This window comes from Heteronotia binoei, chromosome 3 (assembly GCF_032191835.1).
Source record: "Heteronotia binoei isolate CCM8104 ecotype False Entrance Well chromosome 3, APGP_CSIRO_Hbin_v1, whole genome shotgun sequence".
In the NCBI taxonomy this organism is placed as follows: domain Eukaryota; kingdom Metazoa; phylum Chordata; class Lepidosauria; order Squamata; family Gekkonidae; genus Heteronotia; species Heteronotia binoei.
The window spans coordinates 187,878,743-187,892,565 of NC_083225.1; the positions used below are offsets into that span (position 1 = coordinate 187,878,743).

Consider the following 13,823-nt stretch of genomic DNA (forward strand, 5'->3'; position numbering starts at 1 on the left):
CAATTGGGTTGCCAGCCACCAGGTGGGGCCTGGAGATCTCCATTTTTACAACTGATCTCCAACTGGCAGAGAGCAGCTCCCCTGGAGAAAATGGCTGCTTGGAAGGGTGGAGTCTATGGCACTGTACCCTGTTGAGGCCTCTCCTGGATCCACCCCCCAAAGTCTCCAGGTACTTCCCAACACAAACCTGGCAACCCTATCTGGAATTGATAACCCTACTATATTTATTTTATTTATTCCGTCTCTCTCCGCAATGGGAAACCAAAGCAGCCCACATATCAGTCCAATGTAATAGACGTAATATGGTAAATAAATACTAAATACTTCGTTCTCTCCATGTTGTCCTCACAACAACCCAGTGAGGTAGGCAGGGCTGAGAGTAATTTCCATTTATATCAGTTGTGCTTACTTCATATTCAACACTCTTAATTGTAAATAATAATATATACAGAGGTGGGTTGCTCTCTCCCCCTCCCTCCATGCCGATGGAACACATAGCAGGGGTGGCAAACGGTAGCTCTCCTGATATTTTTTTTTGCCTACAACTCCCATCAGCCCCACCTATTGGCTATGCTGGCTGGGGCTGATGGGATTGTAGGCAAAAAAATCTGGAGAGCTACCGTTGGCCACCCCTGCATTAGTTCATTAAAATCCTAAAACCAGCAATAAGAACTTGCAACTTTACAATATTAGCTAACACAAGATGGCTATATTCCAGGGGTACAGTAGCTCTCCAGATGTTTTTTGACTACAACTCCCATCAACCCCAGCCATTGGCCATGCTGACTGGGGCTGATGGGATTGTAGGCAAAAAAATCTGGAGAGCTACCATTGGCCACCCCTGCATTAGTTCATTAAAATCCTAAAACCAGCAATAAGAACTTGCCATTTAACAATATTAGCTAACACAAGATGGCTATATTCCAGGGGTGACCAACGGTAGCTCTCCAGATTTTTTTTTGCCTACAACTCCCATCAGCCCCAGCCATTGGCCATGCTGGCTGGGGCTGATGGGAGTTGTAGGCAAAAAAAAAACTGGAGAGCTACTCCTGGAAAGAATGAAACCACGCCAACGCGCAGGCGCAGCACTCCAATTCGGCGCAAGCGCCTTGAGGCGAACGGTCGGCCAACGCTATCCTCTAGCGGCGCAGGCGCAGTACCGCCGGACCCGTCAGGCGGCCTGTCATGGCGGCGCACCGAGGCGGGAGCAACGGCCGAGGCTGGTTCTGGGCTTTGGCCGTTGGGGTCACGCTGCTCAAATTGCTCCTCATACCGACCTAGTAAGGAATCCATATTCGTTGTTTCTCGTCCGGCTCTCAGAAAGGGGCGGCGGTGGGGATGGGAGGGCTCAGCCGTGGACCTGGCTGTTGCCACGAGGCGTCTCTCCCCCTCCGCTCCCAGGCCGGCTGTTCCGTCTTTGGATTGCTTCCCCCCCTCGCTTCTCCCAGGAACGCTCCTTGTTGGTCCGAGTCAGTAGAACAAAGCAGGAGTCAAGCGCATCTTTAAGACCAACAAAGTTTTCTGCAGAACCTAAGCTTTCCTGTGCTCCAAGCACCCTTCATCAGACGAGGAATCAGGTACAGTGAGCAGAGCTACATATAGCTGGCAGGCAGTGGTTTAGAATGCAAAATGGTACAAATTTAACATCCAATGACAGAATAGTAAAATGAACAAATTGAGCAAACCTTTGATCTGGGTCAGCCAGAGCTCTCTTATCTGGGAGAACCGGGTTTGATTCCCCCACTCCTTCACAAGCAGCTGCTGGAATGGCCTTGGATTAGACAGAGCTCTCTTATCTGGGAGAACCGGGTTTGATTCCCCCACTCCTTCACTTGCACCTGCTGGAATGGCCTTGGGTCAGCCAGAGCTCTCTTCTCTGGAAGAACCGGGTTTGATTCCCCACTCCTCCACTTGCAGCTGCTAGAATGGCCTTGGGTCAGCCATAGCTCTCTTATCTGGGAGAACCAGGTTTGATTCCCCACTCCTCCACTCGCAGCTGCTGGAATGGCCTTGGGTCAGCCATAGCTCTCTTATCTGGGAGAACCAGGTTTGATTCCCCACTCCTCCACTTGCACCTGCTGGCATGGCCTTGGGTCAGCCATAGCTCTCTTATCTGGGAGAACCGGGTTTGATTCCCCACTCCTCCACTTGCACCTGCTGGAATGGCCTTGGGTCAGCCAGAGCTCTCACAGGAGTTGTCCTTGAAAGGGCAGCTTCTGGGAGAGCTCTCTCAGCCCCACCCACCTCACAGAGTGTCTGTTGTGGGGGAAGAAGATAAAGGAGATTGTAAGCCGCTCTAAGGACTCTGATTCAGAGAGAAGGGCGGGGTATAAAGCAATAAAACAGTAACGTGTAAAAAAATGTGAGATCGACGTTTTGCTCAATTTGTTCATTTTACTATTCTGTCATTGGATCTGAGCGTCCCCGTGGCGCAGAGTGGTAAAGCTGCAGTACTGTGATCTGAACTCTCTGCTCACGACCTGAGTTCGATTCCGGCGGAAGCTGGATTCAGGTAGCCGGCCCAGGGTCGACTCAGCCTTCCATCCTTCCGAGGTTGGTCAAATGAGTCACCAGCTTGCTGGGGGGGAAGCGTAGATGACTGGGGGAGGTGATGGCAAACCACCCTGTAAAAAGTCTTCCGTGAAAGCGTTGTGAAAGCAATGTCACCCCAGAGTCAGAAACGACTGGTGCTTGCGCAGAGGACTTTCCCTTTCCATTGGATCTTAAATTTGTGCCAGTTTGCATTCTGAGCCACTGACTACCAGTTATGTGTGGCTTTGTTCCTTGTACCGGATTCCTCGTGTGATGAAGTGTGCTCGGAGCACAGGAAAGCTTAAGTTCTGAATAAAACTTTGTTGGTTCTAAACTTTGTTCTACTGCTCATTTGCCCGTCTCGCCCGTGGCTTGTCTTTGTGTTATGCGAGCTTCAGAGTTGCCTCAAGATAAATGTTAAGGGAGGGGAGGGGTGAACCTTGCTCAAACCGGCTCAAGGGTTGGGGTTGTGTAGAAATAAGAAGGGGCTCTGAGCAGTGTTCCCAATAAGCTGAGGTTTTTTTAGCCTCTGGCTCACAAATCTTTGTCTTAGCTCAGCTTAGCTGTATTTCATGCAGCGGCCAAATAGATAGCTCACATCTTTAAGAGCCGGTTTGGTGTAGTGGTTAAGTGTGTGGACTCTTATCTGGGAGAACCGGGTTTGATTCCCCACTCCTCCACTTGCAGCTGCTGGAATGGCCTTGGGTCAGCCAGAGCTCTCTTATCTGGGAGAACCAGGTTTGATTCCCCACTCCTCCACTTGCAGCTGCTGGAATGGCCTTGGGTCAGCCAGAGCTCTCTTCTCTGGGAGAACCAGGTTTGATTCCCCACTCCTCCACTTGCAGCTGCTGGAATGGCCTTGGGTCAGCCAGAGCTCTCTTATCTGGGAGAACCAGGTTTGATTCCCCACTCCTCCACTTGCAGCTGCTGGAATGGCCTTGGGTCAGCCAGAGCTCTCTTATCTGGGAGAACCAGGTTTGATTCCCCACTCCTCCACTTGCAGCTGCTGGAATGGCCTTGGGTCAGCCAGAGCTCTCTTATCTGGGAGAACCAGGTTTGATTCCCCACTCCTCCACTTGCAGCTGCTGGAATGGCCTTGGGTCAGCCAGAGCTCTCTTATCTGGGAGAACCAGGTTTGATTCCCCACTCCTCCACTTGCACCTGCTAGCATGGCCTTGGGTCAGCCATAGCTCTGGCAGAGGTTGTCCTTGAAAGGGCACCCGCTGTGAGAGCCCTCTCCAGCCCCACCCACCTCACAGGGTGTCTGTTGTGGGGGAGGAAGGGAAAGGAGATTGTGAGCCGCTCTGAGACTCTTCGGAGTGGAGGGCGGGATATAAATCCAATGTCTTCATCTACCTCACAGGGTGTCTGTTGTGGGGAAGGAAGGGAAAGGAGATTGTAGGCCGCTCTGAGCCTCTGTCCTTGAAAGGGCAGCTGCTGTGAGAGCCCTCTCCAGCCCCACCCACCTCACAGGGTGTCTGTTGTGGGGGAGGAAGGGAAAAGAGATTGTGAGCCGCTCTGAGACTCTTCGGAGTGGAGGGCGGGATATAAATCCAATATCTTCTTCTTCTTAATGCCAATTGCTCACAAAGTAGAATTTTTGCTCATAAGACTCCACAGCCTAGAGCAGGGGTGTCAAACACGTGGCCCCGGGGGCTGCATCAGGCCCCTGGAGGGCTCCTATCAGGCCCACGAGCAGCTGGCTTTTGTCTGCTTCCTTCTCCCTCTCTCTTGCTTCCTTCTGCATCTCCACTTGCTTTGCAAGGCTTGCTCAGTCGCACAGGAGCTACAGAGCAGAACCTCGATTTCTCTACTGGCTGAGGCTCCTCCCCCTCCTGGTCCCCTGAGGAGGGAGGGAAAGAGCCAGAGCTTCCTTTGCCCAGTTCCCTGGATCCCATGAGAGAAATACAAAGAAAGCACCTTTAAGACCATCAAGTGCTAATGTTTTAAGTTTTAAAAAAGAAAAAAAAATCTTTAGTTGTGTTTGTCTGTGTCCTTTAAAAAGTTTAGATCTCTGCCGCCTAACCTTAAATAGGTTCACAGATGGCCCGGCCCGACATGGCTCAACCCGGCCCATCAAGGTCTCATTTAGGTCAGATAACAAATGAATTCGATACCCCTGACTTAGAGGGAGCATTAGAGAGCAGTTTGTAAAGTCTGCAGACTCTCAGTCCCCTGTTCAAGTCTCTTGGGGCTATAGTGGAAAAGCCCATACTGCGGCAATCCCAGCAAGCGTCCATTAGTTTTAATAATGCAGGAAGCTCCTCAGGGGCATCTCTATTTTGAGGGGAATGGGCATCTTTTCAAGCCATGCTTTGTTTCCGATGCCCTTTCAAAATATAGGCGGAGGAAGAACTGACTTTGAGTGGAAAGCTTTCTTGAAAGAAGTGTGGTTATGGATTGATTTTTTCTTTTCTCTTTTCGGCCAGCGCGTGTGCGTTAAGTGCCTTCAGGTTGCTTCCGACCTATCGCTCAGGCTTGGCATAGTGAAGGCCATGGCTTCCTTTAAGTTGTCAGTTTGGTGCAGTTGTTATATGTGCGGATTCTTCTCTGGGAGAATCGGATTTGATTCCCCCCTCCTCCGCTTGCAGCTTCTGGAATGGCCTTGGGTCAGCCAGAGCTCTCTTATCTGGGAGACCCGGGTTTGATTCCCCACACCTCCACTTATAGCTGCTGGAATGGCCTTGGGTCAGCCATAGCTCTCTTATCTGGGAGAACCGGGTTTGATTCCCCACTCCTCCACTTGCAGCTGCTGGAATGGCCTTGGGTCAGCCATAGCTCTCTTATCTGGGAGACCCGGGTTTGATTCCCCACACCTCCACTTATAGCTGCTGGAATGGCCTTGGGTCAGCCATAGCTCTCTTATCTGGGAGAACCGGGTTTGATTCCCCACTCCTCCACTTGCAGCTGCTGGAATGGCCTTGGGTCAGCCATAGCTCTCTTATCTGGGAGAACCGGGTTTGATTCCCCACTCCTCCACTTGCAGCTGCTGGAATGGCCTTGGGTCAGCCATAGCTCTCTTATCTGGGAAAATTGGGTTTGATTCCCCACTCCTCCGCTTGCAGCTGCTGGAGTGGCCTTGGGTCAGGCAGAGCTCTCTTATCTGGGAGAACCGGGTTTGATTCCCCACTCCTCCACTTGCAGCTGCTGGAATGGCCTTGGGTCAGCCATAGCTCTCTTATCTGGGAGAACCGGGTTTGATTCCCCACTCCTCCACTTGCAGCTGCTGGAATGGCCTTGGGTCAGCCATAGCTCTCTTATCTGGGAGAACCGGGTTTGATTCCCCACTCCTCCACTTGCAGCTGCTGGAATGGCCTTGGGTCAGCCATAGCTCTCTTATCTGGGAAAATTGGGTTTGATTCCCCACTCCTCCGCTTGCAGCTGCTGGAATGGCCTTGGGTCAGCCATAGCTCTCTTATCTGGGAGAACCGGGTTTGATTCCCCACTCCTCCACTTGCAGCTGCTGGAATGGCCTTGGGTCAGCCATAGCTCTCTTATCTGGGAAAATTGGGTTTGATTCCCCACTCCTCCGCTTGCAGCTGCTGGAATGGCCTTGGGTCAGCCAGAGCTCTCTTATCTGGGAGAACCGGGTTTGATTCCCCACTCCTCCACTTGCAGCTGCTGGAATGGCCTTGGGTCAGCCAGAGCTCTCTTATCTGGGAGAACCGGGTTTGATTCCCCACTCCTCCACTTGCAGCTGCTGGAATGGCCTTGGGTCAGCCAGAGCTCTCTTATCTGGGAGAACTGGGTTTGATTCTCCACTCCTCCACTTGCAGCTGCTGGAGTGGCCTTGGGTTAGCCATAGCTCTCTTATTTGGGTTTGATTCCCCGCTTCTCCGCTTGCAGCTGCTGGAATGGCCTTAGGTCAGTCATAACTTTCGTAGGAGTTGTCCTTGAAAGGGCAGCTGCTGTAAGAGCTCTCTCAGCCCCATCTACCTCACGGGGTGTCTGTTGTGGGGGAGGAAGATGAAGGAGACTGTAAGCCGCTCTGAGACTGAGATTCAGAGTGAATGGCAGGATATAAATCTAATATCTCCTTCCTCTATCTTCTTCTTTATCGAGAATGTAAGCTTTCATGTGCTTACATTCCCAATAAAACTTTGTTGGTCTTAAAGGTGCTACTGGACTCCTACATTGTTTTAGAGGACATTCATTCATAGAAAAGTTTGAGTCTGTTAGCATCTTTAAGACCCTCCAGGCTTAATTCTGCGTATCAGCTTGTGTTTCACTGGATTCAAACTGTGTTCTGCGGCTTCAGATCAACGCGGCTACCCACCTGAATTGATTCCTAGAGTTGTTGTAAGTCTGAAGCAATTTGACAGCATTTAACTCTCTCTCTCTCACACACACACACACAAACACACACACACACAGAGCTGAGAATGTCTTTCCTGGCCTTCGTTACCCCTTGTCACTAAAAGGCCTCCATTGTGTGCTATCCAGGCCTCAGATTCAGCAGGAGCTCACAGGAGCGCAGCCCCTGAACCTTTCTGAGGGTTCCCCCTCTTCCTCCCCACCTACCTTGTCCATTGAATAGGAGGTGCAGCTGCATAACAATGTCAAGAATGCGGGTTCAATGACAGAGTCGAAGTTGATACAAAGACTATGTTTATTGATAAACCGATACTTTCTGTGCAACAGGTTCTTGAGAGTAATGCTGCCAATACATTGATACGATACTTTTAAGGCTTACTTCAAAAGGATTCCAAGGGATGGGGGTGCGGGGTAGCTCTCACACATAAACTATCATAAATGTCTGCATTCTCATAGTGTTATCAGGACTCTGTCCTTGCTTTCCCCAGATGTACCATACTCCCTACCAGGAATGTATGGAAAGGTGCTGATTACTTCTCATGTTAGTTTCAGTTCTCACTACTTCTACTTTTAGGCAATAAAGCAAGACGGGGGAAGGGAAAGAATAACAAAGCTGGATCCTCCATGATACTTCACAGACCAGGTTTAGACAGGACCCTATGACAATCAATTATCAATGGAATTTCACCATGCTTGACAAACAATCCCTGGATTAGGAGAGCGGGCAGCCAGCCATCCAGTTTTGCCACTCCCCCAGCAGCCCCTATTAACCCCCGGAAAAGCCCGCACGACCCTTTCTCCACTTCTTATGTGATTTTGAACGGCTGGTGGCTTGCTGGCCTTTTGACTGGGGGGGGGGAGGCGGCCAAGGAGAGCCCCAGGCAAGCGAGGCCTGTTCGGACTGGCTGGATCTCTAGCCAGCCCAAGCAGGCCTCGCTCACCCGGGGCTCTCCTTTCCTGCGTTGGGTTGCTTTTGACTGGGGACAGGAATATGCTAATGAGTTATGCTAACGAGCCCCCCGACCTATTTCTTCTACAAAACGACCCCTGGTGATATCCTTGTGTCCCGTTACTAACAGGCTATCATTTTTGTAGTCATTCCACAGATTTTGAGGTGCACAGGAACTGGCTGGCCGTCACCCATAGCTTACCAGTCTCCCAGTGGTATTACGAAGTAAGTGAATCGGTGCTGCGGTGTTGTTGTTGTTTTTTTCTTCCAGACTTTAATGTCGTTTTTATCTTCTGCTTCTGACCCTCAAGGAGGGGCCGTGGCTCAGTGGCAGAGCACCAGCTTGGCATGCAGAACATCCCAGGCTCAATCCCCAAGCACCTCCTGTTCAAACAACCAGGCAGGAGGTGATGGGAAAGACCTCCGCCTGAAACCCCGGGAGAGCTGCTGCCATTCCGAATAGACAATACTGGCCTTGATGGACCGACAGTCTGTTTCAGGATAAGATGGCTTCATCTGTGTTGAAGGGGGCACCATGGCTCAGTGGCAGAGCCTTTCCTTTGCACGCAGAAGGTCCCAGCTCCAGTCCCCAGCTTCTGAAGTTTAAAGAGACCTTGCAGGAGGTGATGGGAAAGACCCTTGTCTGAGACCTGGAGAAGAAGACAACGACGACGATGATATTGGATTTATATTCAACCCTCCACTCTGAATCTCAGATTCTAAGAGCAGCTCACAATCTCCTTTACTTAGGGTTTGTAGAATCTTTCGGGCTCAAGTGCCGTGTTCTACTGGAGAAAGTTTTTCTTCCAGACGTTTCGTTGTCTGGAAGAAAAACTTTCTCCAGTAGAACACGGCACTTGAGGCCGAAAGATTCTACAAACCCTAATGATGATGCCAGCTGTGAAAACCTGAAATCTTTGATAAATCTCCTTTACCTTCTTCCCCCACAATAGGCACTCTGTGAGGTGGGTGGGGCTGAGGGAGCTCTCACAGAAGCCACCCTTTCAAGGACAGTTCTGCGAGACCTATGGCTGGCCCAAGGCCATTCCAGCAGGTGCAAGTGGAGGAGTGGGGAATTGAATCTGGTTCTCCCAGATAAGAGAGCTATGGCTGACCCCAAGGCCATTTCAGCAGCTGCAAGTGGAGGAGTGGGGAATCAAACCTGGTTCTCCCAGATAATAGTCCGCGCACTTAACCACTACATTAAACTACCAGTCTGAGTAAATAGTACTGACTTTGATTAACCAAAGGTCTGTTTCAGTAGAAGGCAGCCTCATGGGTCATATAAGCATTTTAAGCTGCTGAATGCTGGATTTTTTTTTAAATGCCTTGACCATCCAGTTTGACGGTCTCCCCAAAATCAGCTCTTTCCTCATGTGCTTCTTTCTAAATCTTACCTTCAGGCAACTTCTGAGTGGACCTTGGACTACCCTCCTTTCTTCGCTTGGTTTGAGTATGCACTTTCCCACATTGCCAAATACTTTGACCGAGAGATGCTCGTGATCCAAAACCTCAACTATTCCAGCCAGGCAACTGTTCTCTTCCAGAGGCTTTCAGTCATCTTTACAGACGTGCTTTTTATCTATGCGGCTCACGAGTAAGTCTCAGTGCACTCGTTTGGGTGAGGCTGGCTGTCTTGGGGGGTGGTATGGCAGGGAGAAAAGTTGTCAGTTCCTGAAAGGAGTTCAGAACAAAATTCGAGTCCAGTGGTATCTTTTAGCACTAGGTATGGTCAGACTGTGGCTCGGGAGCCACATGTGGCTCTTTCACACATATTGTGTGGCTCTCAAAGCTCCCACTGGCTGACTTGGAGAACGTATTTCTCTCTTTAAATCACTTCTCTAAGCCAGGTCAGCCAGCAGCTTAGAGAGCACATTTAAAGTTAAAGTTGCTTTCTTTCTACCTCTCCCTCCCTCTCCCATTTATTTTCCTTCCTCCCTCCCTTCCTTCCTTCTTCCCCTTCCCCCACCTCCCTCCTTCCTTCCTTCCTTCCTCCCTCCCTCCCTCCCTTCCTTCCTTCCTCCCTTCCTCCCCCATCTCCCTCCCTCCCTTCCTCTATCCCTTCCTTCCTTCCTCCTTCCCCCGTTTAATCCCTCCCTCCCTCCCTCCCTCCCTCCCTCCCTTCCTTCCTTCCTTCCTTCCTTCCTTCCTTCCTTCCTTCCTTCCTTCCTTCCTTCCTTCCTTCCTTCCTTCCTTCCTTCCTTCCTTCCTTCCTTCCTTCCTTCCTTCCTTCCTTCCTTCCTTCCTTCCTCCCTCCCTCCCTCCCTCCCTCCCTCCCTCCCTCCCTCCCTCCCTCCCTTCCTTCCTTCCTTCCTTCCTTCCTTCCTTCCTTCCTTCCTTCCTTCCTTCTTCCTCCTTCCCCTATCTCCCTCCCTTCCTCCCTCCCTCCCTTCCTTCCTTCATCCTTCCCCCATTTAATTCCTCCCTCCCTCCCCCATCTCCCTCCCTTCCTCCCTCCCTTCCTCCCTTCCTTTAAGGATATGCCTTCCATGAAGGATAAGCCTAAAGCAGGGATGTCCAAACTGTGACTCCGGAGACACATGCACTGCATTGTGTGACTCCTTCATTCCTTCTTTCCTCCCTTCCTCCAACATCTGGCATTCATGTCTTGCGCCTCTCAAATGTCTGATGTTTAAATCTATGTGGCTCTTGCGTTAAGCGAGTTTGCCCCCCCCCCCCCCCTGGACCGGAGCCTTAAAGAATTGTATGCACAAAAGAAGAAGGCTGCACTCTTCAGTCCCTGGATTTCTCCTCTCTACAGATGCTGTAAGTGTGTAAATGGAAAGCGAGCCGGGAAAGAGACCCTGGAGAGCCCTCCCTTTGTTCTCGCTGTTCTCCTGCTGTGGAACTTCGGTCTCTTGGTTGTGGATCGTATCCTTCCGGGTTGGTCGCTGAAAGAAACCACGGCAGGCTGAAATAACCAAACACAAAAGCTGGCAGGACATTCCCCTCTTGCGTTTGAGAAGCTGGCAGGACAAGACGTGTGCCGTTTGAAAAGAACCGGTTGGCGGTTGCTGGTAGCAACACAAGGTTCAAGGAACAATGTTAAGAGTGCTACTTTAGTTAAATGCTCCTTTGATTAAGAGCCACAAAAGAGTCCTGCTGGATCAGACCAGTGGGGCACCTAGTCCAGCAGGCAGCCAGTTGTCCTGGAGGGCCAGTAAAGTGAGCGTAGAGACCAGTGCTTTCCCCGGTGTTGCCTCCTGCCACTGGGATTCAGAGGCTGACGGCCAAAAGCCATGGACAGACCTGTGCTCCAGGAATCGTTCTAATCCAGGGGTGTCAAACATGCAGCCCAGGGGCCGAATGAGCCGCTTGGAGGGCTCCCATCAGGCCCCCGAGCCACTGGCTGTCGTCTGCTTCCTTCTCCTTCTCTCTTGCTCCCTTCTGCTTCACAGTTTGCTTTGCCAAGCTTGCTCAATCGCACAGGAGCTACAGCCTCTGTTTTCTCCGTAGGCTGAGGCTCCTCCCTTGGGGAGGAAGGGGGGGGAGGGATAGCTTGCTTTGCCAGGCTCTCTCATTCACACAGCAGAGCTATTCAGCCAAGCCTCTCTTCCTTCTGTTGGCTGAGGCTCCTCCCCGTCCTGGACCCCTGGGGAGGGAGGGAAAGAGCCAGAGCTTCCTTTGGCCAGTTCCTGGATCCCATGGGAGAGATAGAAAGAAACCATCTTTAAGACCAACGAGTGCTAATGTTTTAGATCCAAATCGGCAGCTGTGTTGGTCTGAAGCAGTAGAACAAAGTAGGAGTCAAGTATACCTTTAAGACCAACAAAGTTTTATTCATATATTTCAGCCCGGCCTGACAAGGTCGCATTTATGTCAGATTTGGCCCTCATAACAAATGAGCTCGACACTTTTAAAACCATCTGTGCCAGTGACATTCCTCCTCTGGCAGAGAATTCCACATTTTATTCGCTCATTGTGTAAAGAAGATACTTCTTTTTGTCTGTCCTGAATCTACTGCCAATCCACGTCGTTGGACACCCTCGAATTCTAGTGTTTTGGGGGCGTGAGAAAAAGTTCTCTCTGTCCGCCCTGTTTAATCCTTCTAAGTTTAAGGCTTTCCTTGAATCTCGACTCAGATATTCACTTCCAGTACAACGGCTTCCTATTTGGATTAATGCTCCTTTCCATCGCACGACTTTTCCAGGTAAGACAAAGAGATAAATAAGAACATAAGAGAAGCCATGTTGGATCAGGCCAATGGCCCATCCAGTCCAACACTCTGTGTCACATAAGAACATAAGAGAAGCCATGTTGGATCAGGCCAATGGCCCATCCAGTCCAACACTCTGAGTCACATAAGAACATAAGAGAAGCCATGTTGGATCAGGCCAATGGCCCATCCAGTCCAACACTCTGTGTCACATAAGAACATAAGAGAAGCCATGTTGGATCAGGCCAATGGCCCATCCAGTCCAACACTCTGTGTCACATAAGAACATAAGAGAAGCCATGTTGGATCAGGCCAGTGGCCCATCCAGTCCAACACTCTGTGTCACATAAGAACATAAGAGAAGCCATGTTGGATCAGGCCAATGGCCCATCCAGTCCAACACTCTGTGTCACATAAGAACATAAGAGAAGCCATGTTGGATCAGGCCAGTGGCCCATCCAGTCCAACACTCTGTGTCACATAAGAACATAAGAGAAGCCATGTTGGATCAGGCCAATGGCCCATCCAGTCCAATACTCTGTGTCACATAAGAACATAAGAGAAGCCATGTTGGATCAGGCCAATGGCCCATCCAGTCCAACACTCTGTGTCACATAAGAACATAAGAGAAGCCATGTTGGATCAGGCCAGTGGCCCATCCAGTCCAACACTCTGTGTCACATAAGAACATAAGAGAAGCCATGTTGGATCAGGCCAATGGCCCATCCAGTCCAATACTCTGTGTCACATAAGAACATAAGAGAAGCCATGTTGGATCAGGCCAGTGGCCCATCCAGTCCAACACTCTGTGTCACATAAGAACATAAGAGAAGCCATGTTGGATCAGGCCAATGGCCCATCCAGTCCAACACTCTGTGTCACATAAGAACATAAGAGAAGCCATGTTGGATCAGGCCAGTGGCCCATCCAGTCCAACACTCTGTGTCACATAAGAACATAAGAAAAGCCATGTTGGATCAGGCCAATGGCCCATCCAATCCAACACTCTGTGTCACACAAGAACATAAGAGAAGCCATGTTGGATCAGGCCAAGGGCCCCTCCAGTCCAACACTCTGTGTCACATAAGAACATAAGAGAAGCCATGTTGGATTAGGCCAATGGCCCATCCAGTCCAACACTCTGTGTCGCATAGTGGCCAGAAAACCCAGGTACCATCAGGAGATCTATCAGTGGGGCCAGGACACTAGACGCCCCTCCCACTGTTGTCCCTCCCAAGCTCCAAGAAATTGGGAAGATCCATAATTTGAGTGCTAGAGTTTGTGCCTTGCAACCAGTGGGTCCCAGGTGCAAGAAATTAAAAGAAGCCATGTTGGATCAGGCCAATGGGCCATCCAGTCCAACACTCTTTGTCACGCAGTGGCCAAAACCCAGACGCCCTCAGGAGCTCTACCAGCGGGGGCCAGAACTCCAGAATCCCTCCCATTGTTGCCCCTCCAAAGCACCAAGAAGACAGAGCATCACTGCCCCAGACATAAGAACATAAGAGAAGCCATGTTGGATCAGGCCAGGGCTTTTTTCGTAGCAGGAAGTCCTTTGCATTTTAGGCCCTGTCCCCTGATGTAGCCAATCCTCCAGGAGCTTACAGGGGAAGAAGAAGACAACTGCAGATTTATATCCCGCCCTTCTCTCTGAATCAGAGCGGCTTACAAATCACTACACCAGGGGTGGCCCACGGTAGCTCTCCAGATGTTTTTTTTGCCTACAACTCCCTTCAGCCCCAGCCATTGGCCATGCTGGCTGGGGCTGATGGGAGTTGTAGGCAAAAAAAACATCTGGAGAGCTGTCGTTGGCCACCCCTGCCCTATACCAAACTGGCTGTCCCTTACAGAGCCTACCGTAAGCTCTTGGGA

At 50.6% G+C, this 13,823-nt stretch overlaps 1 protein-coding gene across 1 annotated transcript; it reads left to right on the forward strand.

Moving 5' to 3' along the window:
• Positions 1–1,179: 1,179 nt before the first annotated feature.
• Positions 1,180–11,966, forward strand: LOC132569152 (probable dolichyl pyrophosphate Glc1Man9GlcNAc2 alpha-1,3-glucosyltransferase). The gene is made up of 5 exons (XM_060235338.1): positions 1,180–1,280; positions 7,942–8,020; positions 9,199–9,392; positions 10,557–10,666; positions 11,878–11,966. Exons 1-5 carry the CDS (start codon positions 1,186–1,188, stop codon positions 11,964–11,966), a joined length of 567 nt encoding a protein of 188 aa, XP_060091321.1. The 5' UTR covers positions 1,180–1,185.
• The last annotated feature ends 1,857 nt before the right edge of the window (positions 11,967–13,823 follow it).